The sequence below is a fragment of the Dipodomys merriami genome, unplaced genomic scaffold (assembly GCF_024711535.1).
Source record: "Dipodomys merriami isolate MVZ:Mamm:240054 unplaced genomic scaffold, mDipMer1.0.p SCAF_1, whole genome shotgun sequence".
Lineage (NCBI taxonomy): Eukaryota > Metazoa > Chordata > Mammalia > Rodentia > Heteromyidae > Dipodomys > Dipodomys merriami.
In genome coordinates, this window is record NW_027202270.1 from 126,477,429 (window position 1) to 126,504,455 (window position 27,027).

At 41.9% G+C, this 27,027-nt stretch overlaps 1 protein-coding gene across 22 annotated transcripts in view; it reads right to left on the reverse strand.

Moving 5' to 3' along the window:
- Nucleotides 1–1,659: 1,659 nt before the first annotated feature.
- The window catches only part of Ttll5 (tubulin tyrosine ligase like 5), a 242,939-nt gene continuing 217,571 nt past the window's right edge, over nucleotides 1,660–27,027 (reverse strand). For 16 of the 22 annotated variants that reach the window (XM_070029376.1, XM_070029403.1, XM_070029421.1 and 13 more), the window contains one exon: nucleotides 21,366–21,496. In XM_070029376.1, the coding sequence (XP_069885477.1) occupies nucleotides 21,370–21,496 (127 nt within the window). In that variant the 3' untranslated portion in view covers nucleotides 21,366–21,369. Of the gene's footprint in view, nucleotides 2,292–16,385; nucleotides 16,494–19,241; nucleotides 21,497–27,027 lie in introns of those variants that run through there. The other 6 variants (XM_070029485.1, XM_070029431.1, XM_070029447.1 and 3 more) reach the window with 4 other exon arrangements.

Below are 27,027 nucleotides of genomic sequence, written 5' to 3' on the forward strand. Positions count from 1 at the left end.
CCCCCCTGTTTTGTCCATGTCCAGATAGTTCTAAGGCTTCTCTGACTTTGTCTCTGGGGCACCCATTTACTTCTATTGTCCTTTAAGGGTTTATATGCCCCTGCCTGAAAATTCTGGCTGTGGGAATGTGCTGTCTTATCCCAGGAGCCAGTGGGTTGAGAAAGGGGTATGTGCTGCAGGCCAGCATGCCAGCCATGGTGGCTGTTTTTCCAAGTGTCAGTCTGTTCACTTGTGGCAGTTCTAAGATTTTAGCAGAGGATTATGTGTTTTGGCTGCAGTGTTAGAATCATCTGTATGCTGGGGTAGGGTCCAGGCCAGCTGAAAACTCCCTTGAGAGAAGTAGTGCCTTGCATTCAACATTGGTCCTTATTTGGAACATCAATTAGGAAGTGGCCTGAGACTAAATCTCCTTTTTCATCCAGCCTTACAGGACACGGCTAAAAGGTTGGTCTGTCGTTCACCCTAATGAACCAACGCAACTGAGGTACTTCCTGAAATGTCCCAAAGACCGTGATTCCAAATGTTCTTTCATGTTCAAGCGCTACCCTTCATGTTAACCAGCAGATCCAAATATGGAAGGAGGTCTGGAACCCAGCCTCCCCTTTCCATGTACCACTGGTGGGCACTGTGGACACTTGAATTTTGATCTCTTCAAAAAGACATACTTGTTTTGAGGGCAGTAACACTGGGAATGACACTGCTGGAGAAAGGCTCAAATGATTCATCTGGTTCATTGCGTTAAGTCTAGTACCAGTAAGAATGCCTTGAAAGTGCTTTGGTAGGGAAGACCTGGAGTCTGTTCCTAGCACCTGTGGGTCAGCTTTAACTGACTGGCCACGCAGGGCAATTCCATGCACTGTAGTTGCTCTAAATCATACCTTTGTATCCCTTTACCCAAGATTCACTGGTGAGATCCTCCAAATCTCTTAATTCTACATAGCAATAGGGAAATAGGAAGGATCTCAATTTGTCTTCTATCCAACTCAAATCAAGTGAGTTAAGGTGGTCCTCCAACTAGTACCCAGAAGACTCTGGGAAGATACGATATATTACCCCTCTCCTGTAACTGTGAGTCCTTGTCCTTCCCAAGCAAACAAGATGCTTCCATGTGCTCAAATCTTTGTTTTCATTCACTAAGAAGGCAATAAAATCCTTTTTCTTTCTGTCTTCTCGGGTGTCATTTCTCTCTTTGGATTCCAGTGCCAAGTCTATAGGACCTGCTGTAGCAGTCTGACCATGGCTTGTTTTCAAGAACATCCTGTTGAGTGGGCTCCAACCTTTCTCTAGGAAAGGAGTGGAAGTCAGTGAGCAGGGGCAGGGGCCAGGGGTTGGGGCCATGCTGCACTATCTGGATGCACTGCATGGGAGGCAGTGTGCGCCGCAACCGTGACACGGTCACATGCCATGCAGGACCACACTGGTGTGCCTGCTGCTGGAGGGCAGACTGGGGAGATTCGGCCGCACACTCCCACTTCTGGGATGCGGGAGCCTCCCTCTGGAGGGAGGACAGACCATCTGCTCAAACAAAATTTCTGGATAGCCCACATTTCTAAAATGAAGTTTAAAAAATTGGCAATGAAATAAAAAGGCCATTTGGTCCCATTTTAGTCTTGTTTGTGAATGACTGTTAGGAAATTAGTAAATGGAAAAAAAAGAAAATAAAAATCGAATTACTTTATTAATCTTAGAAATCAGTAATCCCACAGGGTTGCCTGTACCGTGGCTCACATCAGCAGCATGCCACCCTGTCTCCATGTGCTGGGGAACTTGTGGTGTGTGCCTCCCCTCCCCCAGGCCCTCTGAAAAGGGAAGAACAGCTCTGATAAATAATGATATGGGGACTTTAAGTTTGTACATAGAAAATAAAGCTTAATAGTGCAATCTGGAAAAGAAGAGGAAGCAAAATGCAAATAGCCAAAGAGCCTCTTTTATATCATCTCTGTGCAGCAGCAGGAAAGGTACAAAGACCTAAGCAGGTTGGGGCGGGGGGGTGAGGGGAGGTAAAATAAGTATGTGCTGGTGTGGGTGAGTGCAGCAGCCCGGCGTCCCCACTGCCGAGTTCCATCCAAGCTCAGAGGATGTGCTTTCCTGTTGTTTCAGTACAAGTCTGGCTTGGCTGATGGCAACCATCTACTGCCACTTCTGCTTGAGGGCCTTGGGGACTCTGAGGCCGCAAAAAAATACTATGGACCCCTGCCATGCTGGTGGATGCTTTGCCCGCAATCTCGCACCCAGGAGCAGCGAATGGGTTCTTCCGGTGTCTGTGGTTCATCTGTCAGTGTGAGTGGGATCTGAAAAAAAGAACAGCAACCACTAAGTGACTGAGAGAAGAGGGTGGCTTCTATTCCTTTATAGCCATGTCAGCGACGTTCCCCTTGAAGAACACCGCTCAATTTAAACCAATTTTGTTGGAAACCTTCCTGAAACATTCATTTTCTGCCATTGCTTTTTGGACATTTTCTTCTTTTTCTGGGAGAAAAGGATTTATTTTAGTTTATTACTTTCAAGAGACAGGGCCTCATTGAGTTCTTCAGGCTGTTCTTGAACTCCTGGGGTCAAGAACATATAATGGAGATACTATTTCACTGGTCCTAATCTAATTTCAAGAAAATCACCTTCATAAAGTAATAATTCTGCCTATGAATTCTTTCCAGATCCAACAGAAACAGAAAGAAAAGTGAAATTATGGAAAACCTACAGTAATTTACAAGTTACCCTGTGCTTCAACAGTTCATCACTGGTAATGCTTCATAATCAGGAATAAATTAATAGCCTAACATTAAAAATGTACACTATAAGGTTAGGTAAGCTTGTGGAGAAGCTGATATTCTTTTTGCAGAATATTTATGAAGGCTGCTTACTATACATTTGTTACTTGCCTTTTTGGAAGTCCTTTATTGTAAAGCTAATTCTTTTGTCTGATAGCAAACAACAGTAATAATGATTGGTCTGTATGTCCAGTGTGGGCAGATCCCGTTTCTTCTCAAGCTACAAGTTTCATTGTGTGTCTGAGGTCATGGTGTTAATACTTCCGCACAGTCTGGTGGGTGTGATGCAGTAAATCTGGGTGGTTTACTGGTTTACTTCGCTTGAATGCAGGGAGACTAGAGAAGAGTGAGATGGGGACCCTGTTATCTCAAAGTGTCTCATGCACTGCAGTTTAGGACTGTGCCTTCTCTCAGGGAACCTAATTAATGAGGATTTGGACTTGAATGACCCTGTTGGCAGATGCTATCTTGCTGCCTATCATGACCTCTATATACCACATAAAAAATAAGAACAACATTCACTACTTGATGGGCACTTGGGTTGATGGATTGATTCCATAGTGTATAGTGCTATGGTGTATAGTGCTGCTAGTAAATATGGGTATGCAGATGTCTCTATTTTGTGCCAATTTACCTAACTTGGGATATATGCTTGGGAGTGGCATGTCAGGAACATATGGTAGTTCTCACTGTAGTTTCTCGAGGAACCTCCACACCGATTCCCAGAGTGGCTACACTAATGGGAACTCCTAACAGTGTTTAAGTGTGTAAGTATATATACACAGTGTATAATCCTCACCAGCATTTGTCATTGTTGGTCTTTTTGATGGCACCCATTCTGACTGTGATAAAATGGAATCCCAATGTCATTTTTGACTTTATTTCTCTTATGGCTAAAAATGGAATCATATATATATATATATATATATATATATATATATATATATATATATATATATATATATATATATATGGGCCATTTGAACTTTTTTCTCAAAATGCCTTGTTTAAATTTGTCTACTTATTAATAAGGTTATTTCTTTGGGTCTTTAATTTTTGGAATTTTTAATATATTCTGAATATTAATCCTTTATCTTTTTTTTTTTTTGTCATGGGGCCTGGGCACTGTCCCTCAGCTCTTCAGCTCAAAGCTAGTGCTCTACCACCTGAGCTACAGCACCACTTCTGGCTTTTTCTGCTCATGTGGTACTCCGGAATGGAACCCAGGACCTCATGCATGCAAGGCAAGCACTCTACCACTGAGCAACCTTCCCAGCTCTTAATCCTTTATCTTTTTTTTTTGTTTTTTTTTTTTTTGTCGTCGTGGGGCTTGAATTCTGGGCCTGGGCGTTGTCCCTTAGCTCTTCAGCTCAAGGCGTTAATCCTTTATCTTATGAATAGCTGGCAAAGATTTTTTTCCCATTCTGTGAGTTGGTTCTTCATTCCAATAGTTGTATCCTTGATAGGCAGAAAGTTTTGTGTTTTTGTTTTTGTTTTGTAGGTCCTGGGGCTTGAACTCAGGGCCTAGGCACTATCCCTGAACCTCTTTATGCTCAAGGCTAGCGCTCTACCACTTGAACCACAGAGACACTTCTGGCTTTTTCTGAGTAGTTTATTGGAGATAAGAGTCTCTCCGACTTTTCTGTCTGGTCTGGCTTTGAACTGCAATCCTCAGATCTCAGCCTCCTGAGTAGCTAGGATTACAGGTGTAAACCAGATCTCAGCCTCCTGAGTAGCTAGGATTACAGGTGTAAACCAGATCTCAGCCTCCTGAGTAGCTAGGATTACAGGTGTAAGCCAGTGGTGCCCAGCTGATATGCAGAAAATTTTCATTTGAGCAATCCCATTTGCTATTTCTGGTGCTTCTTTTTTTTTATTAAAAAAAAACATGGGCAAGATAATGAGTACATTTCTTATCAAGCATTGTAGCCTCCTCCTTTGTTTTCCCTTCCCATCTTCCCCCCCCCCCGTCCCCCCACTCTTCCCCCCCTCACCAAAGTTGTAAAGTTCGTTTTTCGACATAACGACTTGTCCATCTCATTGTTGCAATGGGTCTACCTGTATCCCTATTTAAACGATTTGTTTTTTCCCTGCCCCTCCACAAATTATACCGACATCAAATACAGTGAAAGCAGGGGTTATACCGTGGGGGAGGGACATACAAAGCAACAAAGAAATAATCTTATAAATGTGTTAGAAACAATCGCATGAAAGAAAAAAAAAATTTGAATACATATCTTAGGGGGTACTTCTTTTCTTTTTTTTTTTTCTTTTTTTTTTTTTTTTGGGTCCGGTTGTGGGGCCTGAACTCTGGGCCTGGGTGCTGTCAGCTCTTCAGCTCAAGGCTAGCGCTCTACTACTTGAGCCACAGCGCCACTTCCGGCTTTTTTCTTTTTTCTTATGTGGTGCTGAGGAATCGAACCCAGGGCCTCATGCATGCAAGGCAAGCGCTCTACCACTGAGCCACCTTCCCAGCCCGGGGTACTTATTTTCTTATGCCTGCATCTTCTAATATTTTCTCTATGTTTCCTATACTAGTTCTGAGGTATCAGGTCTTGCATTAAGATCTTCAATCCACCCTAGTTTATGGTACATGTGCATGAACAAACACATACAAATATATACAGAAAAGATTTTTGATCCACTTCGAGCTGATTTTTGTTCAGAACTAGATAGAGGAATATGCTATATGTGGATTTTCAGTTGTCTCTGCCCCATTTGTGCTTTTGGCATCTTAGTAAAAAAAATTAGATGGCTGAAGCTTTGTGGGTCCCCCCAGGGGTAGTATATATTCTTTACCTAGATCTATATGTGTAAGCACCAAAATTGTTTATTACTATGGTCTTGTAGTATAATTTTAAGTACAAATTTTAGGTTTTCCATCTCCTTAGATTTATTCTTAGGTATTTGTTATTTTTTGAGACTATGGATAGAACAGTTTTCTTGACTTTGTTCCCATTATGAGTATATAGAAAATCTACTAATTTTTGAGCTTTGCTATTTTCCAAAAGTGTTCATCAGATCTAAGAAGTTTTTGGTGTCATTTTTCACAGAAACATAAAAATCAATCTAAAAATTTATATGTTAACACTTATATATACCTTTTTTTCTATTGATTCCCCTGTGTTCTGATTATGTACAGAAAATTATTTCATTTTTCTGACATTTGTTAAGGCTGACTTAGTATCCTAAAATATCTGTTTTGGAGAAAGTTCTGTAGGCTGGAAAGAATGTATGTTCTGGAGTTTTTCAGTAGAGTATTCTGTAGCTGTCTGTTACCATATATTGTTTAATTATGAAGTTTCCTTACTGATTTGGGGGAGGGATGCATCTATCTCTTGGCAAGAATGGGATATTAAATCACCTGACAGAATGTTGGATGAAATTGGGTGTGCTAACATTTGGGTATATCCTTTTTGGTAGTGACTTTGTCTCAGTTGGAAGTTTTTTTTTTGTCAGATATGATATGGCTGTTCCTAACTGCTGTCAGATACCACTTGCCTTTTCCCCCCATCGTTTACTTTAAGCCTGGATTTGTCTTTACCAGTGAGGTGAGTTTCTTGGAGGCAACAGATGGTTAAGTCTTTCTTTTTTTTTTTTTAAATTATAGCTTGCCAGCCTATGTATTTTTGAGATTTCAGATCATTAATACTCAGAATTTTAAAGACAATAAGCAACATAAAAAATATATTCAGAATTACTTTTTAAAACCTTAAAGCACCTATAAAACACATCATGCTGGTTTGGCAACCATCAACAATCCCATAAAACCCAGTTTTTCTTCTAATCTGCTGCTCTATAAGCACCTGATTGTTTAGGGCCACAGGAGGGGATGACAGCATTTGTAGACATTCTTACCAACCTTTGCTAAGGTAACTGCACTACAATGATCTCCTGGCAATAGAGAGCTGCTGAGGGAAGAGCAGAGTCACGTTTCATGCTCTCTCTGAAGGCCTGAGTGTCTGAGAGATATGCTGATCAGACATTCCAAAATGATCTGAATTATCATTTCATTCACTTTTGGGGGGACAAAGGGAGAGATTCTGTCTTTCATCTGTCACATCTCTTTTGCCATACTCTTTTAAGTGCAGAGACTACATCTTACAAATATTCACATGACCTAAAGCACCTGGCCTTTTGCTTGTAAATATTTACATGGGAGCTGCTTGGTATATAGTCTGCTGATAGATGAGGAAAATGACCAATAGCAGTGTCACCCTATGAGCAGCAAAGGTTCAATAGAAACTATACTGTGCAAATCAATCTATTTATACTCTGGTGACATTAGTAGAAAGGGACAGCTGGAGAGTGAAGGCTAACCTGCTGCCCCCTCACCTTCCTGGGCACTGCTCCAGCAGAGGAATGAACAACACAGGCACCAGAACAGCAGATCCATTTCATGAAACCCTGCCTGGGTGACATAAAGGCGCCAGGCACAGCTGCAACAGGTTTGTTCAGCGCAAAGGCAGCCCTGGGGTAACTGACATGCAGCTGACTGGAGCACAGGCTGCTGGCCACGGCAGCAGAGCTGGAGCTCCAACTACATGTGCTCCCAGATATCCGTGGTCATTCCTAACGAACAACCAAAACCCTTGGTTCAAGTCACAGATGTCAAAAACCAACATTAGGTCAAGTGTCTACCTAGGGGAAGATTTACCTTTTATCTGCAAATGAGTCTTGAATAATGTTAATTAAAAAAATGAAAGAATTCCACTGCTACTGCTTTGTGAGTAGTTATTTTTCCCTTTGTTTGAGACAGGGTCTTCATATGTATCCCAGGCTAGCCTCAAACTCAAGATCCTCCAGCCTCTACCTGGGGTTATAGGCATGTACCTCATCATGCCTTACTGAGTCCAATTCTTCTAAGAAAAATGAATATAATTTATCTTTGAAGATATGGAGGACAACATGTTCCCTTACTGTGTCTCATTTTCTTGTTATAAGAAACCAGTAAACATACATAATAAAATTATATCATGGAACAGAGAGATAGAGATAAATTATTGAATGACTTTCAAATGTTGCACAGTGAAAGGTATTCTTTTTTGTAGCTACATGTAAGTTGCTAATATCTGTGTGTGTGTGTTTGTATGCGCGCATGTATGCATGTGCGCGCGCCAGGCCTGGGGCTTGAACTCAGAACCTAGGTGCTGCTCTTGAGCTATGGTGCTCAAGGCTAGTGCTCTACCATTTCAACCACAGCTCTACTTCTTTTTTTTTTTTTTTTTTAATTTGTGATTAACTGGAGCTAAGAGTCTCATGGACTTTCCTATCTGGGCTTGCTTTGAACTTCAATCCTTAGATTTCAGTCTTTCTAGTGGCTAGGATTACATGCGTGAGTTTCAGGTACCTGGAAGAAGTAGTTTCTTAAGGGGAGACCATTTTATACATTTGACAGCTACTTTTGTTGTTGTTCAATGAGAATATTCAATAATTACATTTTCATGGAAATTTAAAATTTGTAAGGTTGATCTAAATAAAGGTTTTTGGGATCTAAATCTGTGGTCTAACCACCATGCTTTTTGAAGCACAATCTATCTAAGGATATGAGCTCTTATTTCCATATGATATAAACTCTAGATTTACAAAAGAAATTATTATAGGGTAAGTGATTTATTTTATGAAACAATTCTTTCTTTAAAAAAAGTTTCTTAGGCCAGCTACTGGTGACTCATGCTTGTAATCCTAGCACTGAGTGAACAAACAGCAAAACACTAAGGGATGGCACCCAGGCTCTGAGTTCAAGCTCTGGGATGGAACATGTACCCGTAAGTGCATGTGTACATGTACATGTACATGTGTGTACACACACACACACACACACACACACACACACACACACAAATGAGTTTATGAGAATGCTCAGATAATGTGTTAGAGTAAACTATGGCCTTAAGCTAATTTTTGCTATCTACCAACAACTCATCTTTAGACCATAATAATAATAATTGTTTTCTGCTTATTGTAGAAAATCCTTGGGGTTTCTGAGTTTTGCTTTGAGTTTAAAAGATCAGACAGATGTGGGAGAGATTTAATCAATTCTGAAGCAGCAACTGTTAGTCTGGTAGAAACTCCTGTAGTTCAACTACAGGAGGTTCCATTCTCCTTTACAAGATATGATGTGAATGGAGGATGCTGGACACCTATTCTAGGCCTGAATATCAGAAAAGTCCTTTCAATTGCCTGAAGGATGTCCGAAGTAAATGAAAGGCCTTTTGGCCAGTGACTTTTTGTGTGTGTGTTGGTTGTAGGGCTTGAACTCAGGGCCTGGGCACTGTCCCTGAGCCATTTTTGCTCTTATCACTTTGAGCCACAGCACTACTTCTGGTTTTCTGGGTGGTTAATTGGGACTTTTCTCACAGGGACTTTACTGCCCGGGTTGGCTTTTAAACCACAATCCCCAGATCTCAGCCTCTTGAGTAGCTAGGATTACAAGTGTGAGCCACCAGCACCCGGCTTGGCCACTGACTTTTGAACTGTTTTTGGATGTCAATGCATAGTTAAAGAGGACATCCTATGTAGTCATTTAACCCATATATAAATAACATTACTTAAACAGAAATCTTGCAAACTTAATTATTAAACATGGACTCTTTTTTTTTTTTTTCTATTCTATTTGGTTCCACTGAGAGGGAGCTAGAAGTTGATGGTTTGTGGCCTGAGGTGTGCTAAGTAAATGTTTAACTGTCAGTGGTAAAACAAACAAAAGTTCCAACTTTGTGTTGTTGGCTGATTTCCACAAGCAGGTTCAAATAACACAAAGCTGCTGAAGACACCACAGGGAGAGGACAAGCACCACTGGCTCGAGTGAGTCTACACGTGACCCACTAAAGTCACTCCATGACCCACCATCAGATCACGATCTAGTTTCAAAAATCACAGCACAAGCCTGCAGAACCCAGGGCTTTAGGCATGCAAGGCAAGCGCTCTACCACTGAGCCACCTTCTCAGCCCGTTTCTCTGTAACTTGGAAGTAACTCATTTCACTCCATTTCTGGAAGAGTTAAGTAAACTGGTCCGCACAAAAGCACTGTGAACATTATAAAGGGCACTAGAGAGCATTAGTCATATGAAAATAATAGTATTTTATTCACAGTTAAAAAGTCATCTTTCAGGGCTGGGAAGGTGGCTCAATGGTAGAGCACTTGCCTTGCACGCATGAGGCCCTGGGTTCGATTCCTCAGCACCACATAAGCAAAAAGAAAGAAGCCGGAAGTGGTGCTGTGGCTCAAGTGGTACAGCGCTAGCCTTGAGCTGAAGAGCTGAGGGACAGCGCCCAGGCACAGAGTCCAGGCTCCACGACCGGACCAAAAAAAAAAAGTCATCTTTCGTTAGGAGTGATGGATGACAATGTCAGACACCTTGTATTCATATACTATTTTGTACAATGGGAACTTCTTTGTACAACTACTTAATAATAATTAAAAATGTAAAAAAATGTCATCTTTCAGCCTGGTGCCAGTGACTCATGTCTGTTATCGTGGCTGCTCAGGAGGCTGAGATCTGAGGATTGTGGTTCGAAGCCAGCCCAAGAAGAAAAGGCCATGAGACGCTCATCTACAACCACTAAAAAGCCAGAAGTAGAGCGGTAGCTCAAGTGGTAGAGAGCTAGCCTTGAATGAAAAAGCTCAGGGACAGAACCTTGGCCCTGAGTTGAAGCCCCAGGACTGGTATACCCAGGCACACACAAAGTCTTCCTTTTCAGCACCTGAGCTCATCAATGGTTCCTATCCAGAGGTCACTCTTGGGCTTCCCCAGGGAGCCTCCTTGTCCTGGGATTGCCTGCTCCTCCTCACTCTCTCTCCTGGCAGGAGCTATCCTCTCACAGCATGAACAGCTATCTTTATGAGAAGGTGGCTCTGTCTGTCTTGTTCACCCACAAGGCTGATTCTGTTGGCAGCACTAGTTTTATCTCAGCTACCAGAGGTCAACTTAAGAGCACTTAAAGCTACCTCATACTATTAGGATAGGTACCATTAAAAAAAAAAAAAATAAGAGTGACAAGTTTTGTAAGTGGGGGAAATGGAAGCCTTGTGCCCTGATGGTGGGTATAAAATGCGGCAGCCCTGTGGTAAGCAGTCCTGAAAAAAATGAGAATTACTACATGATTCAGTAGTTCCAATTCTATGAATATATCCTGTCCAAAAAAATTAAAGCAGAGTCTTGAACAGATATTCTGTCATTACAGGAGTGGGACATTATTATTTAGTGTGTACAGAGGTGCAGTTTTGCAAGATGGAGAGTTCTGGGGCTGGACGGTAGTGATGGCTACATAACAGTAGGAATGTGTTTAATGCACATAGATGGGGAGCGTGAGGGGAGCACAGAAGTGGAGGGACAAAGGGTGAACAAATGCAGCAACGGTACTCACTGGACACTATGTTGAAAAGGAACTATACGACTTGTGGGTAGGGAAAGAGGGTAAAACTGGTGGGAGGAAAAAAGAGAGAGAGAGGTGACATTGTCCAAAATGAAACATGCTCCTTTTCCTTACTTATGTAACTGTAATCCCTCTGTATATCACCTTTATAATAATTTAAAATTAAAATAAGATTAAAAAAAGTTAAAATGGCCAAGTTTTGCTACACATATTTTCCTACAATTAAAAAATACATATTGACTACTGGTAAGTAGGGCCCTATCACTCTGGCTCCAGACAGCCTATGGGGTGCTTAGGGTGGGCACTGTCTTACTTGCCCCATATTTGTAAACAATAAACTAAGAAGAGTCGGTACTAGAGGAATTTGTTGTATCCCTCATCACTCTACCTACTTATGGTTTCAGCCCCTTTGACTTCTGTGGTGGTTCATCTTCACTGTCAACCTGACAGGATGGAGCCACACCCAGGTGATTAGTAAAGCACTCCTCTGGGCAGGAGATGGGTGTGCCTAATTGTTTAAGGAGCTCCTAGATCCTGAGGACCCAATGAATGGATTAATAATTTGATGGATTCATATTATGATGACCTTATTGAGAGGTGATGAAAGGTGGGAGGGTTCTAGTTGGAGGAAGTAAACTGAGAGGGTAGGTATTCCTGGGCCTCCCTACATTTCCTTTTCTGCTGCTTCCTGGCTGCCATGACATGAACTGTTCTGCCACACCAAAAGCTCCCCCATCATCATGGCTGGATACCTCTGAACTTGTGAGCGAAATAAATATTGACTCCTTTGTTTATGTCAGGTACTTGGGTTACTGGCACAAAAAGTTAACTCATACAACTTCCTTATGGAAACTCTGACCTCCCTTGCCTGGATTCCAAACAGGTTATTATGGCCAGACTGCAAATATTAGTCCCATACCTCTTTGATCCTAAAAGTGGGCCAGAGATCCAGACCTGGCAAAGTCTGTATGTCCTTGAACATACCAATTGCTTTTAGAGGTGACCTTGTTATCCAGGCCAAGCCAATCATGGTACTTTCTTAGGAACTCTTTCTACTACAGTAGAAGGAGAAAAGCTCTCTACATTTTTGTCAAAATGCTGGGAGGAGCATAGTGCTGGTGGCTCACACCTGTAATCCGTGAGATTCTTATCTTCAATAAACTACCAAAAACAAAAACAAGGTGGAAATAAAGCTATTGTTCAAGTGGTAGAGTGCCAGCTTTAAGCCAAGAGAAGCTCAGGAACAACATACAACCCCTAAGCTCAAGCCCCAGGACTGATACAAAACAAAAAATTAAAATAAGGCTGGAGCTACTCAGCCTGCATATGATCATGTCACATGGAAGAAGCTACAGAAAGTAGGAAATAGGGAGGTCAATGTAGCTCGGCTGAGAAATGAAGAGGGAGGAAGTGAGATGGGGAGGAAGAACACAAGGCAGAGGGGATGGAGCAAGATTTGGTTCTTGGATCCTAAGATTTGTTCTCCTCTCTAGCAATGTGACTCAAATCCGTTCCCTATATGTTTGAGTTGGGCTCAGTTACTTGAAACCAAATATGTACATTTTACCAATGGAGACCTAGATGTCAAGATCATTACAGTAAAGGTAAAAGCTGAGGTTCTGAAAAATGAATAACAGAGAATAACAGAGATAAAGACACACACAAATAGAGGAGGAAAACCCAAAGGTAGAAATGATCCAAAGCACCTCTCATGAAAAGTGCCATTCTATAATCCTTTCTGGAGTGAAGTGCTGGTTGGCATGTGGTAGAAAATTAATACTGGAACTCACTATTTAAAAACAAGGCAGAAGAAATTGAAATAAGTAAAAATTATATAAAAATTATAGCACTTGGGACATATGTTTCATAAATAGCTATTACTATCATGATGGTCCAATTTTCTTGCAAACTATAATGATCAAAAGTAGAGAGGACTGCAAAACTCAAATCTACTTGGTGGGAGAATAGAGCATGATTTTTAGTTGTGGGCTTGAACTCAGGGCCTGGGTTCTGTCCCTGAGCCTCTTTGTGCTCAAGGCTATCACTCTACCACTTGAACCACAGTGCCACTTCCAGTTTTTGAGTGGTTTATTAGAGATAAGAGTCTCACAGAGACTTTCCTGCCTGGGCTAGCTTTGAACTGCAATCCTCTAGTCTCAGCCTCCTGAGTGGCTAGGATTACAGGTGTGAGCCACCAGTGCCCGGCTAGAGCATGAATTTAAAGGTTACATGTCGTAACTTCAATTTTGTTTCTTACAGGGCTTTTTCTTTAAAAAGTCTATTTGCACTGGAGGCATGGCTCAGTGGTCAAGCTTCTGCCTACCAAGCATGAGCTCTTGAGTTCAAGTCCCCAGTACCACCAAAAAACAAAAGTTGTGTTGTTTAGAAGTGATCCATGCAGGTGACATTGAACAAAAAGAAATGGACTTATCACTTGACTTAAGTAACTGTAACCCCTCTGTACATCATCTTTATAATAACTATAAACAATACAAATTTTAAAAAACTGTTAAAAATGCATGAATTTAAAAACAGTAACAGGGGCTGGGAAGATGGCTCAGTGGTAGAGCACTTGCCTTGCATGCATGAGGCCCTGGGTTCGATTCCTCAGCACCACATAAGCAAAAAGAAAAAAGCCAAAGTGGCGCTGTGGCTCAAGTGGTAGAGTGCTAGCCTTGAGCTGAAGAGCTGAGGGACAGCGCCCAGGCTCAGAGTTCAGGCCCCATGACCGGACCCCAAAAAAAAAAACAAACAAACACCAAAGGGTATAAAGTATCTCTTCTACTCTCTGAGGTCTTTATTTTAGAGCTCGGCAGCTGCCAGGTACTGATTTCGGTGTGTATGTGTGTGTATGCGTGTATGCCATTCTCAGACAAGCTCCTCTTCCCTTTTTGTACAAATATGAGCATGATCTACACTAGCATTTTTTCACATCTTTTATTTTACAATGTAACTCAGAAATTATTCCTTATCCACAAAAACATCTGGCTGAAATATACAAACTCTTTTTTTTAAACTGTAGGTTGAAGTCCTCACAACCTTCCCTCTTTCTCTGCTTACTGTACTTGGTGTAGGAAAACTAAAATGGACCCTAGAATCAGTCTGTCATCTTGTTATCATGCAACCAGGGGATAACAGGAAACAGCTTCTTCCTCTTGTACAATAAAGGCCCACCCAGGAGAGTTCCAATGAGGCAGGAGCTAAATTATTGCAATTAATATTGAGAGATGTTATTCCTCAGAGCTCTGAAAATGAAAGGGAGAGCTTCTCTCACAGCAGCATCACTGAAGAAATGAAAAAAGGGGTTGGTGGTGAAAGAAGTTTGGCTTCGGTTAGGAATGATGAGAGCACATCTCCTGGCCTCTGATGGTTAGACAAACAGGAGACCATGAAGCTGACAGTGCTACTAATTTTAGAGGCCTTAGCCATGGGGAACCCAGTGGACATGCTGGGGAGTCAGATGTCAGCTCACACAAAGCAGATGTCCTCTGGATCCTTTGAACTAAAGCTTGGGTTCAACTATCACAATCCTACAGTTCTTCACAGAAGTTCACCAAGAGGCTATTGAATATGTAAGCTATTTTATATTTATCACCTAAACAAATTTACATAATTCTTTAATAATTTCAATTACTATCTACTGGTGTTTCTAAATTGTCTCATCTCTCTGGATATCATAGTATGTGGGATGTCCATGCCTACCCCATTCTTTTATTCCCCTGTATGTCCATTAACAAGAACAATGACAGCACCCTGTCAGCTGAGAAGATTCTCTGCAGTTTTATTACTGTACTATGAAAGCTATGCATTTCTTTTCACTTTCCATACATAATTGGAGTTTGACTAGTCAACCAGTCCTCCTGTATGCCTCTTGCATAGCTGGAATGACTTGATATGTACCTCTATGCTAATTTTTTTATTGGCTGAGATGGAGTCTTGAGAACTTTTTGCCTGAACTGGCCTCAAACACAATCCTCCTTAATTAGGATTACAGGCAAGAGCCATGTGCCTGACTTTTGATTATGCTTTTTAATCTATGACATTGCCCTTCCTCTTTTCCCCCTCATACCCTCCTGGAAGACGCCTGACTGTATGAGTCTTACAACAAGGACTCATTCTCTTCCGTTTAATCCACAAAATGCTCTTTTCTCCCAGAGAACCTTGTCCTATCTCTCATAACAACCTTAGCTTCATGGATGATCTATAGGGTAAAAGGTGCTAAGTTAACCAGGGTTTATGTGGTGAGGCTGACTACATCATGAAAACATTTCTGAACTGTTTACCTGTTGATGCTCTATTTTAATTTATTTTAAAAAATTTCACGTTACAGACCCCTGGTGATGCTTGTATTTAGGTATCCATGTCTCCTCCACTCAGGTGTGAACCAAACTTGTGACTCACTTCCAAGGATGAAGATATAGAGAGAATTATGGGAGACTGCTTATGGGACCAAGTTATAAAAAAACCATGGCTTCTCCCCTGGGTACTTTTTCACTGTTTGATGGGTTGCTTGTCCAGGGGAGGCCAGTTGCCATGTCATAAGGCAGCTGTATTAGTTTGCTTAGGACTACCACCATAACAAAATACCACATCCAGAGGAGCTTGAAGAAGATAAACATATTTTCTCACAGTTCTGGAGGCTCAAGACCAACATCAAGGTGCTAGCAGGTGACCTCTCCAGCTTCTTGACAGGGAGTGCCTCACCAAGTCCTCACATGGTCTTTTCTTTGTGTGCTACATTCCCAGTGTTTCTGCCTGTCCAATATTCCTCTGCTTATAAAAGGTTAGATTAGAGCCCAACCTAACAGAATCATTTTAACTTAATTGCCTCTTTTAAAGCTGTGTCTTCCCAAATGGAGTCACATTCTGAGGTACTGGGAGTTAGGGCTTCAACATACAAATTTGGGGACATGCAATTTGGTCTGTAAAAGCAGTCGTTAGGTTTGGTCCCCAGCACTGGGAGTAGTGGTGGGGGAAGGGCTATGGAGAGGTCAAACCAGAAAGAGACTTGTGTGAGTGAGCTTGGACAAAGACCCCTGTCATATCCCCAGTCCATCCTTCAAATGAGATCACAGCTCCCACCAGAGGTGGCCAGCAAAGCTAGGGAACCTGATCCAGATGTTGTGAGATTATAAATGTTGGTAAAGCCATAAGCTCTGGAATAAGATTTGTTAGGCAACAACAGTAATGAACACCAGTAATAACTTCACCTATCAACAAAGAAAATCTTGTATTACCTGAAGTGCTGTGCAAAGGACAATGTGGCTACTTGAACTCTTCTGCTGACTGAGGTTTAGGCCAAATGTTTGTTTCAAACTTTGCCACAAATGAATCAGTGTGCTTTTCTGCCAAAAGAAATGTATTTGATGACTGAACAGCGAGACTATTCTAGGTGTCCCTTGATATTAAAAAAAAACAACAAAAATGTACATTTTCACTTGTATTTCATCTGGCTTTCCCAGGAACTCCTTGAAAAAGACACAGCAACTATTTTAGTTCAAAGTCTGCAGCAAAACACCTGACATATAGCAGACATAGACAAATCTAAACAAAAGTATTTGCATTTTGGAATACAAAACTGGGTCTACTAGGTTGTCTGGCTTGTGTAGAACTGCCAGCTGGTAAATGAGAGCCATAGGAATAGAATTGAGCCCAGGATATTTTCTATTGTACCATCCTGCCTTATATATTGCTCTTTGCAATTGTCTTCCTTGAAGTTATGGGTAAAAACACATGGATAAAAACAAAAGTAAATAAAAATGCTCTGCTGACTGATATATATATATTTTTTTAAAGTTGCTTTCTTTTTTTTTTTTTTTTTTTGCTTATGTGGTGCTGGGGAATTGAACCCAGGGCCTCATGCATTGCAAGGCAAGCACTCTACCACTAAGCCATCTTCCCAGCCCTGCTGACTGATATTTTATTTTCCTTTTTTCCGCAACTGGGGCTATGAGAGGATGCATGGGAAGTAGATATAAACTACTATGTTCTGAAAATGGTCAATTAAAATATGAGCACATAGCTGGGCACTGGTGGCTCACACCTGTAATCCTAGCTACTCAGGAGGCTGTGATCCTCAAAAGCCAGCTGGGGCAGGAAAGTCCATGAGACTTTTATCTCCAATAAACCACTAGAAAACCGGAAGTGGTGCTGTAGCTCAAGCGGTAGTGGGCTCACCTTGAGCTGAAGAGCACAGGTACAGTGCCCAAGCCCAGAGTTCAAGCCCCTAGGACTGACAAAACAAAACAAAACAAAAAACAAAAAAACCCCAATACATTCCCCACACTCAATTCTACAAGGTCTATAGGTAAATATGCTTTTTTTTTTTTTTTTTGGTTGGTTGTGGGGCTTGAACTCAGGGCCTGGATACTGTCCTTGAGCTCTTTCACTCAAGGCTAGTTCTCTACCACTTTGAGCCACAGCTGTACTTCCAATTTGCTAGTGGTTAACTGAAGGTAAGAGTCTCACAGACTTTCCTGCCCAGGCTGGCTTTGAACCATGATCCTCAGATGAGTAGCTAGGATTACAGGCGTGAGCCACAATGCCTAGCAGTTGTTATTTTGAGATACAAGTCTCAACTATGTAACCAAGATTGGCTCTGAACTTGAGATCCTCCTGCTTCAAGCTCCCCAGTTCTGGAATTACAGGCATATACCATTAAAACATAAATCAGTTATCTGTAAATTTAAAATCTTTAACATATTTAAAGATAAGTAACTATACCATGTACCTAGTATTTTTCCCCCCACAAAGTTCTGAGTGACCTGAGTGTGGTAGTACATGCCTATAATCCCAATACTTGGGAAGGGGATTGAGGGGGCTGAGGCTGGGAGTTTGAAGGCTGTTTGAACTACACAGTGAGTTATAAAACAACCTGGGATGCATAGAAAGACTTTGTCTCAACCCAAACCCAAACTACAATGTTTTGAGTGAATGAAGCAGCATAGCCTCTGAATATGAGGGGAAAAATGGATTGTAAAAATGAAGACTTTGGGTTGGGTATTTAGCTTAGTGGAAGAGCACTAGCCTGGCAAATGCAAGGCCCTGAGTTCAGTCCTCAGCTCTGGAAAAAAAAAAAAAAGGCTCAGGTTTCTGATTTCACTTTTGATGAGTGACAAGGCAAGGACTCCAGGAGGAATAAAGTGTGACAGGATGGTGAGTTCAGTGTGGGTTATGTACACTTGGGCCCTATGTGACTGACATGAGGAAGCTTGGATTTACAGATCCAAAAACAAGTGTATGTTGAGCAGGGTCGCTGTGTAGATACTTTATGACTATAGCCCCCAGAACTGTGCCATGCACAACCACTGGTAATACCATATGTGACCACCTCGGTTATGCATACAGGCTTGGAGTTGTCTAAAAGTAACAAAGAGGGCCAAACACAGGATCCTAAAGAACAATAAAAATGACAATGCAGCAAAGCATGACATGCTTTATGAGAGAATGAGCATCCAGAGAGGTAGAGTGGAGAGTCAACATTACTGAAAGCTCAATACTAATTAAGATCAATACTTCAAATAGGTGGATGACAGTTCTCTAAACTGAGTGAGTAAATAAATCACCCATTTTATTTCTCAATAGATTTACCATAGCTAGATATGGTGGCAAACACCTATAATTCTAGCACTTGGGAGGCTAAAACAGGAGCAATGTAGCTCTGAGCTGGCTTGGGCTATTGTAGCAAGACTGAAAACAAGAGTGAACAACAAAAGTTTTGTCATTAGCCATACATTTTACGAAGTTAGGATTGTCTAGGGTGGAACTTACATTCTTCCCCCTCTCCCACTTCCTGCCCCTGCCTCCTGGTGCTGGGGATTGAACCCAGGGCCTTAAACATGTTAGGTATGTATTCTACCACTGAGCCACATCTCTACCTCCAAGGCTGACCACAGGACTTAATTTTTTTTTTTTTTTTGGGTCCGGTCATGGGGCCTGAACTCTGGGCCTGGGCGCTGTCCCTCAGCTCTTCAGCTCAAGGCTAGCGCTGTACCACTTGAGCCACAGTGCCACTTCCGGCTTCTTGTTCTTTTTGCTTATGTGGTGCTGAGGAATCGAACCCAGGGACTCATGCTTGCAAGGCAAGCGCTCTACCACTGAGCCACCTTCCCAGCCCCCAACACAGGACTTAATTTTTAGCCAGCTCCTTTATACCAGATGAAATGGCTACTTTCCCATGGTACTATAAAAAACATTTCCTTTGCTTGAGTCTATTTTCACATGTTTTCTCTCAAGTGGCTCACATTATGAAGGTAAGGATTTATAATCATGTTTTGTCCTATTCTGAAGTCTGAAATTTTGTTTTTCCTTGTATACGTTTATACTCTAAATTATAGACCAAGAGTCTTGTGATTGATTTCGTTATTCTTTAGTGCATCCAATAATGGGTGGAGCATAATTAATTCTTGGAATAATTCATCAAAATACATACCCAAGTCCACATGAAATAAAAGCACTTGACAGGTAAGGGTGCAAATAGCCATCTCTGAACTTTTCCCAAGTCTAGTTGTAGCTCTGTCTTGGCTGAATAACTGGTTTGGTGCTTCGGTTCACAGTTTTTTTTTTGTTTTTTGTTTTTTTGGGTTTTTTTTTGGGTCCGGTCGTGGGGCCTGAACTCTGGGCCTGGGCGCTGTCCCTCAGCTCTTCAGCTCAAGGCTAGCGCTCTACCACTTGAGCCACAGCACCACTTCCGGTTTTTTTCTTTTTGCTTATGTGGTGCTGAGGAATCGAACCCAGGGCCTCCTGCATGCAAGGCAAGTGCTCTACCACCGAGCCACCTTCCCACCCCAATCGGTTCACAGTTTTTAAAACTGGAAGTCACCTTGCTCCATATGAAATGTTTCTCATTCTCCAAAAATGAGATTTGAAAGGGGAAAATTACTTTAGACTGAGTGTGGTAACACAGTATGTGACAGATTGCAGATCTGCAGCATTTTGGAGTTAAATCTCATTGCTCAAAATGTCAAGATATTCAACATTGTAGGAAAAATGGCTCTAAGTCAGATCAATGCTGAGAAATACTGGGTTATAAATTCCTTTATTGAAAGACCCCTTGGAGTGTTTAATATGGTAATATATTACAAGTCTTTCAGAACTAGCATATAGCGGATAGCATTCCTCAAATCAGTATGACCACAAAAACTTGTGTTAACAAGTATATGCTGGGAAACGTACTTGTACGTGTGTGTGTGTGCGTGTGCGTGTGTGTGTGTGTGTGTGTGCGCGCACGCGTTGGGTCTTGAACTCAGGGTCTGGGCTCTGTTCCTGACCTTTAGCTCAAGGCTAAAGTGACCTACCACTTGGATCATAGCACCACTTCCTGCATTTTGGTGTTTAACTGGAGTTAATAGTCTCATGGACTTTCCAGCCTATGCTGCCTCTGAACTGTCCTCAGATCTCAGCCTGCAGAGAAGCTAGGATTACAGGCATGAGCCACCAGCAGTGCCTGGTCTGCATTCTCCTATTTTATAGCTGAGGGCCCTGAGCCCAAAGGTTTGGTGACTTGTCTAACCATCACACATAGTAAAACTGAGATGAGACCCATTTCTCCCAATTCTCAGCCGGGTACCCTCTTCATTATGCTGTACTGCTGAGCTGCTGTGCTGCTCACTTTTGTTCTAAACCCTTTGCTGAAAGCAGAGTGCAGTGATACTTCTGATGCACAGAAATTCTGACCTATATGACTCCCAGATCCTTTCCTTTGGTAGCAATGACAAGATTATCTCTCAGAATCTGTCAGCTGCTCTGTGGCCAGGAAATAAACTGAGAGGGTGAGAGGCAGGGCAGGAGCAGCAGCTCCTGGGATGCTTTCGGATGCTTAAAAGAAAGATGGATTTATGCTGAGGATAATTCTTGGAACAGATGTGAAACCAAATACTTTATACGGCAACCCTGCCCCCACTCTTTCTGAAAGGGAAGTAAAATACTGGGATTAACCTGCTCTTCATAACATCATGCTTTGTTTCTTTCCAAACTCCCATGACCAGGGCAGATTCTACTTCCTGCTACTCCCTTTCCTACAGGAGCTAAGGGGAGTGCTGGGGATGGGAGAAGATGCTTCCCTTCCTTTCCCCAACCACCAGGCACAGGACGACCATCTGGGCTTCCTTTACCCCAGGACACAGCTGGGAATTCCTGTCCAGCAGTCACCTGTAACTTAGAATACAATTAGCTGAATTCTAGTACTCTCTTTAACAGAATCCACACACACTGAAAAGTGACTCATAATGGTTTGGGTTTGTTTTCATTTTCACAAAGTCCAGGGTTTGTGAAAGAGATGGATGAATTTTTAAGTAAAACCATATCATCTTGACCAGGTCGTGATGGAGTAAAGCAGAAGCACGCATACCTGCAAACACAGAGTACATGTACATAAATACATATATGTGTGGATATTTACATATAACCCCCCGCCCCCCAATCACAAACTAGCCGTTACCATGATCTAAAAACTCAAATGTCAGAGCACAAACTTTTCTGTAAGAGCCCTAAGTTTCTCCCTGCCTTTGCTAAGTAATGGAATGCTGCTGGCAACAGGGCCACCTCCTTTGTCAGACCCAGTGTGAATGGAAAGGGTAGGCCCAGACATGCTGTGGTGCTTCCTGGATTGAATGGCAGGAGTATCCCATCCAGCCAGGGCTGGGTCACTTGAGGTACCTCTAGAGTCACTTTTCAAAGCACCAACCACTTGTTCAGCCATATCATATTGACCAACAGGATGGTGTCAAAAGAAGGGTGCCCAGGAGAAGCACAGGGATTAACAATGGAAGAGAAGCAATTGGTGGCACAGCTAGCTCCATTCTCAGCTGCTCTTTTGTGGATTTGGAGCACAAGATGAAGCTTAAGGCTGTAAAACTATAGTCAGGGTCTTCCTTTGCTCTGTGCTGACTACAGCAACAGAAATACCACGGAGCTAACACCTTTCCAAATGGGGGAAAGCAAGTGAGGCCAGATCAAGGGACAGCTGTTGGCCCCTAGGCACACCAGCTTACTTAGGAGTGTAAAATCCTAAGGTCAACACTGGGCTCCAGGTCTTTCCACTTAAAAGACATTATAGCACATCTGCAACCAAGGAGATAGTCAAACACTAGTTGAGTCCATGCACAAAACACACAAATATATACTTATTAGTTTGCCTACTTAAGAAGTAAAATACAAGTTGACTGCTTGTACTGAATATTTTTATTTTCTACTATCAAAAATATCAACTACTAACTTTTCAAGGTAGATTAATATACATGTTACATCTTTATTTATCCATTTCAAGTGCATTGGTCAGTGTTTTCTACTGTATTCAGAGTTGTGTGACCATTACTACACTCTAACTTTAAAACGTTTTCATTACTGTAGAAAGAAAGCCTATCCCCAAGAAAAGTCACTGTGCATTCTTTTTTCCCTAGACCCAGAGTGGACAATTATTAATCTATTTTCTCTCTTGATGGATTGACCTATCTGGGACATTTTATATAATATGTGGCTTTCTGTGACAGTTTTTATTCACTGAACATGCTTTTAAGATTTATCCATGTTTTAGCATGTTATCAGTGCTGCTTTTTGTTTTGCTTCTTTAATGGGAGGAGACACTGAGACAGGATCTTGTAATGTAGCATGGGCTGGCCTGGAACTTATCATGTAGCCCAAGCTAGCTGGCCTTGAATTCATGATGTTCCTGTCTTAACCTCCCAAGTGCTGCAACTGCAGACATGTCTCACCTCATGCTTAATTACGGCTGAAAAATATTTCCCTGTATGTATACTATATTTTATCTGTTTACTATCTGGCATCTATTAGGCTGTTTGCACATTTTGGCTATTACATGTATTGTTGCTATGCATATTCATGTACAAATAATATGTGGACATGTTTTCCTTTCTCTTGAATATATACTTAAGATTTGGGATGGCCGAATCATCTGGTAACTCTGTTTAATCACTTGAGGAACAGCCTAGTTTTTCCCAAACAGCTATCTAATTTACATATCCACCAGCAGTGTATGAAGATCTGTTTCTCCTCATCCTTGCCAACACTTCTTAAAACTTTTAGTTGCAGCCATTCCAGTGGGTATAAACTGGATCCCATCTTGGTTTTGCATTTCTGTCATCTTTTCAAGGTGTTTATTGGCCATAACTCTATTTTCCTTAGAGAAACAGCTATTGAAATTCTTTGCTCACTTTTAAAATTAGGTTGCCTCTTAATTGCTGAGCTGTAGAATTTTTTGGAATATATTCTGGATGCAAGTCTCTGACAATAATCCATTTGTTGAAGAGATGATTCTTTCTCAATTGTGTATTCTTGGTGCTCTTGTTGAAAATCAATGGCTATAGATGGATGGATTTCTTTTTGGGCACTTAATTTTATTCTACTGATCTACTCCATGCCATAGCTGTCTTGATTTTTGTACTGTTTGTTTCAGCATTGGCACACACTTGTAATGCCAGCTACCTGGGAGAATGCAGTTCAAGACCAGCTAGGGCAAAAAGCAAGATCCTCAGCATGGTGGTTCATGTCTATAGTTTTTTTTTTTTTAAAATGTGGGAGGCATAGTAGGAAGATTGTACCTAGGCTGGTCCTAGGCAAAAACATAACACCATCTGAAAATAACCAAGGCAAAAAGGGCTGGGGACATGGCCTCAAGTGAGGTCCTGAGTTTAAACCCATCTGTCCCCCAAAAAGAGAGAAACAGAGAGAGAGAGAGAGAGAGAGAGAGAGAGAGAGAGAGAGAGAGAGAGAGAGAGAGAGAGAGAGAGAGAGAGAGAGAGAGAGAGAGAGAGAGAGAATGAGAATTACCATAGCTTTCCTATTCACCAATTGTTTTAGATCTTGTTTAAAACAGACTCAACTGCTAAGCACACTTCTGTTTTAGATCACTATGCTACCAGACCCCAATACTATTCTCTTTAGAGAAATTCAACAGACTAGAACACAAGAAAATGTTTCTTTAAATGAAATGGGATACTAATAACCTTTCCCAGTTTTTAAAGCAGCTGTGCTGTGAGCAAAATCCTCAGAATACATTTGCAAACAGAATTTCCTACTGTAATAAAATGAAGCTTCCAAGAATGTTAATCTGAATAATTTAAAAGCACACGCATTAAAAAAAGAAAAAGAGCACACATATTCTGCTGAAGGGTAAATAAGAACAACTAGTAAATAACTAAGCAAATGGATGTGGAACACTAGAGGTTTATAATTTACCTACAATGAGTTCAAAATTTTAATTAACGGATTTACAGGATTTCTTCTTTCTGCCTCTTTCCCCCCCATCTTCCTTCACATAACTTATAGTAAGTTGTTATTTTAACCCTTGAAGAGATGCAGACTCTCAAATGTTTCTCAAAATTCCAGGTAATAGGGACCCCTGCTCCAAGTGCAAGGGCCAGGGAAGAAATGTTTGTCTTCGCAGCAGAGGCAGAGGCTTGCTCTCTCTTAGAGAGGCCATGGAAATGTGCTGGGACAGAAATTGGTCTACTTAACCCACATCCATTCTCCCACTTTCCTAAAAAGTCCATTTCCTGGAGCTGCGGGAAAGGCTCCAGTGTGGGCAGTAGTGCTTGCTTGCTCTATTCCTTACAACTGCCACACTCCCAGGTAAGCTTTGTAAAGGAGGGCAGATGGAGTTGGAGCTGTCTTCTCCTTCCACCTCTTCTTCCCTGAAACTGGACACACTGCTAGTCCCATCTAGAACCAAAGCACTGTGAGCAGTGCTTAAAGGCTCAGGAGAGAGAGAAGCTCTCTCTGGATGTCTTGTCTCTGGCTTCTGGACACAGGAGCAAAAGAACTCCCTTACTGAGGCTGTCCTGCAGGGAATACTGTTTGAAATAACCCAGGGGGGATCCCTGCATTCTCTGCTTCCCTCTTTCTCTCCTTCCCCCATCCCTTCAACCCCGCCTGCTACATTTCCTCCTCCCCTAGCTCTGCTGCAGAGGTCTCAAGCTCCCTCCTCTGTCTGTGTCCAGCTGCAGTATGGAAAAGATTACCAACCCCACCCAGGGGCATGGAAGCAGAAGGCCCGCCTGGCTCCTTATCCTCCCCTTTCCAGGTCTGGCTCCATCTAAAGACAGGAAAATTAAATGGATGGATTACAAAAAGAGCCAGCCTAAACCACAGGCGCCCCACACAGCCAGGAATCCCCTGCTGAGCAATTTGAGATAACGGCCAGACACTGCAGGGAGGCTGAGGCTACAGGGCCAGGCCAGCAGCCACTCAGCTCCATTAGGAAAGGAAGTTGATAAAACTAAATCACCTGAGGGGCCTAGTGTTTGGACTCTGATGGTAAGGGGACAGGGCAGCAGGATGTAGAGCTGCTTGTGCTAGAATTGCAGCTCCACCTCTGGCTGTGAGGCTTAGACATGTTACTTCTCTCTGCTTTACTTTCCCCAGATGTAAATCTGGAAAAATAAGAACACTGACTCTGTAAGGTTGGGACTATTACCTACACAATTCATCATCATTTTTGAGTGTGTGACAAAATACACATAAAATTTTCCATCTTGGCAATTTTCAGCACAGTTTGTCAGCAGTATGCACATTCACCCTGTTGTAAAACCATCCTAACCTTTAGCTGCACAATCCTTCATCTTGCAAGGCTGCCACTTGGTACCCACTCAGCACTAACCTTTCACATTCTCCCCTCTTCTAAGTATCATTCTGCTTTCCGGCTCTGGGATTTTGACTACTCTAGGTCCCTGATGTGTTAGTGAAATCATGCAGGATTTGCTTCTGGGTAACAGGTTCCGTCAGGCTGTCGCAGGTGCCAGGATCTCCTTCTTTTCTGAGCTTGAGTACTATTCCATTCACTGTGTGTCCATGCCACATCTCTTTTGTACCCACATCTGCTAATGGTTTTTGCTACTGTGAATATGATGCCATGAACACAGATGTATAAAAATCTGTTGCAGTCCTGCTAAGGAGAATTGTTGGCTCCTACTCTTATTTCTAGTATCTATTTCTAAAGTCTGAGTAACTGCAGAATTGTTTTCTATACCATCTTTCTATCACCATTTTATATTTCTGTCAGCAGCACACATCTTCCTAACCCTGGTTATTCAATAGTGGTCATCCTAGTGAGTAGTATCTTGCTGTAGACTTGATTAGTTGTGCACCTTTTCAATTTTAAAACCACGGTGTCTTTCTACTGTTGACATCATCTAAGATCTCTACATCAGTGTTGTAAGAGTGATATTTTTATTCTATTGTGTTACTGAGGAAACTGAGGCTCTGATCAGTCAGAGTTGACAAGTGAGAAGTGTCAGGGTTTCCACAGTCCAACTTCAGAATTCTTTCATTTCCACTTGCATTCTGAATTCTCACAGAATTTAAATATTGTTACTGACAAGGGAAATGGCAATGCTATATGAACTGAAGGGAGAGCAAAGGGAAAAGTTGAGAACTTCAATTTCATTTTTTTTTTTTTTTTGGTCCGGTCGTGGGACCTGAACTCTGGGCCTGGGCGTTGTCCCTAATCTTCAGCTCAAGGCTAGCACTCTACCACTTGAGCCACAGCGCCACTTCTGGCTTTTTTCATTTTACTTATGTGGTGCTGAGGAATCGAACCCAGGGCCTCATGCATGCAAGGCAAGTGCTCCACCACTGAGCCACCTTCCCAGCCCCTTCAATTTCATTTTTGAGAAGACTGTATAAATGTAAAGGAAAAGCACTACTTTTGGTTCCAGAACTAGGTGACAAATTTTATACTACATTCAACACTGCTGAGATCTTTAGCAAAGTATAATGTTCATGTCCAGTGTGAGAATTCAAATTCACTTCTTTGCATAAACAATTCATAAAAGTTAGCTGAGCACCAATGGCTCAGGCCTGTTATCCTTGCTATTCAGGAGGCAGAGATCTGAGGATCGAGGTTCAAAGCCAGCCCAGGAAGGG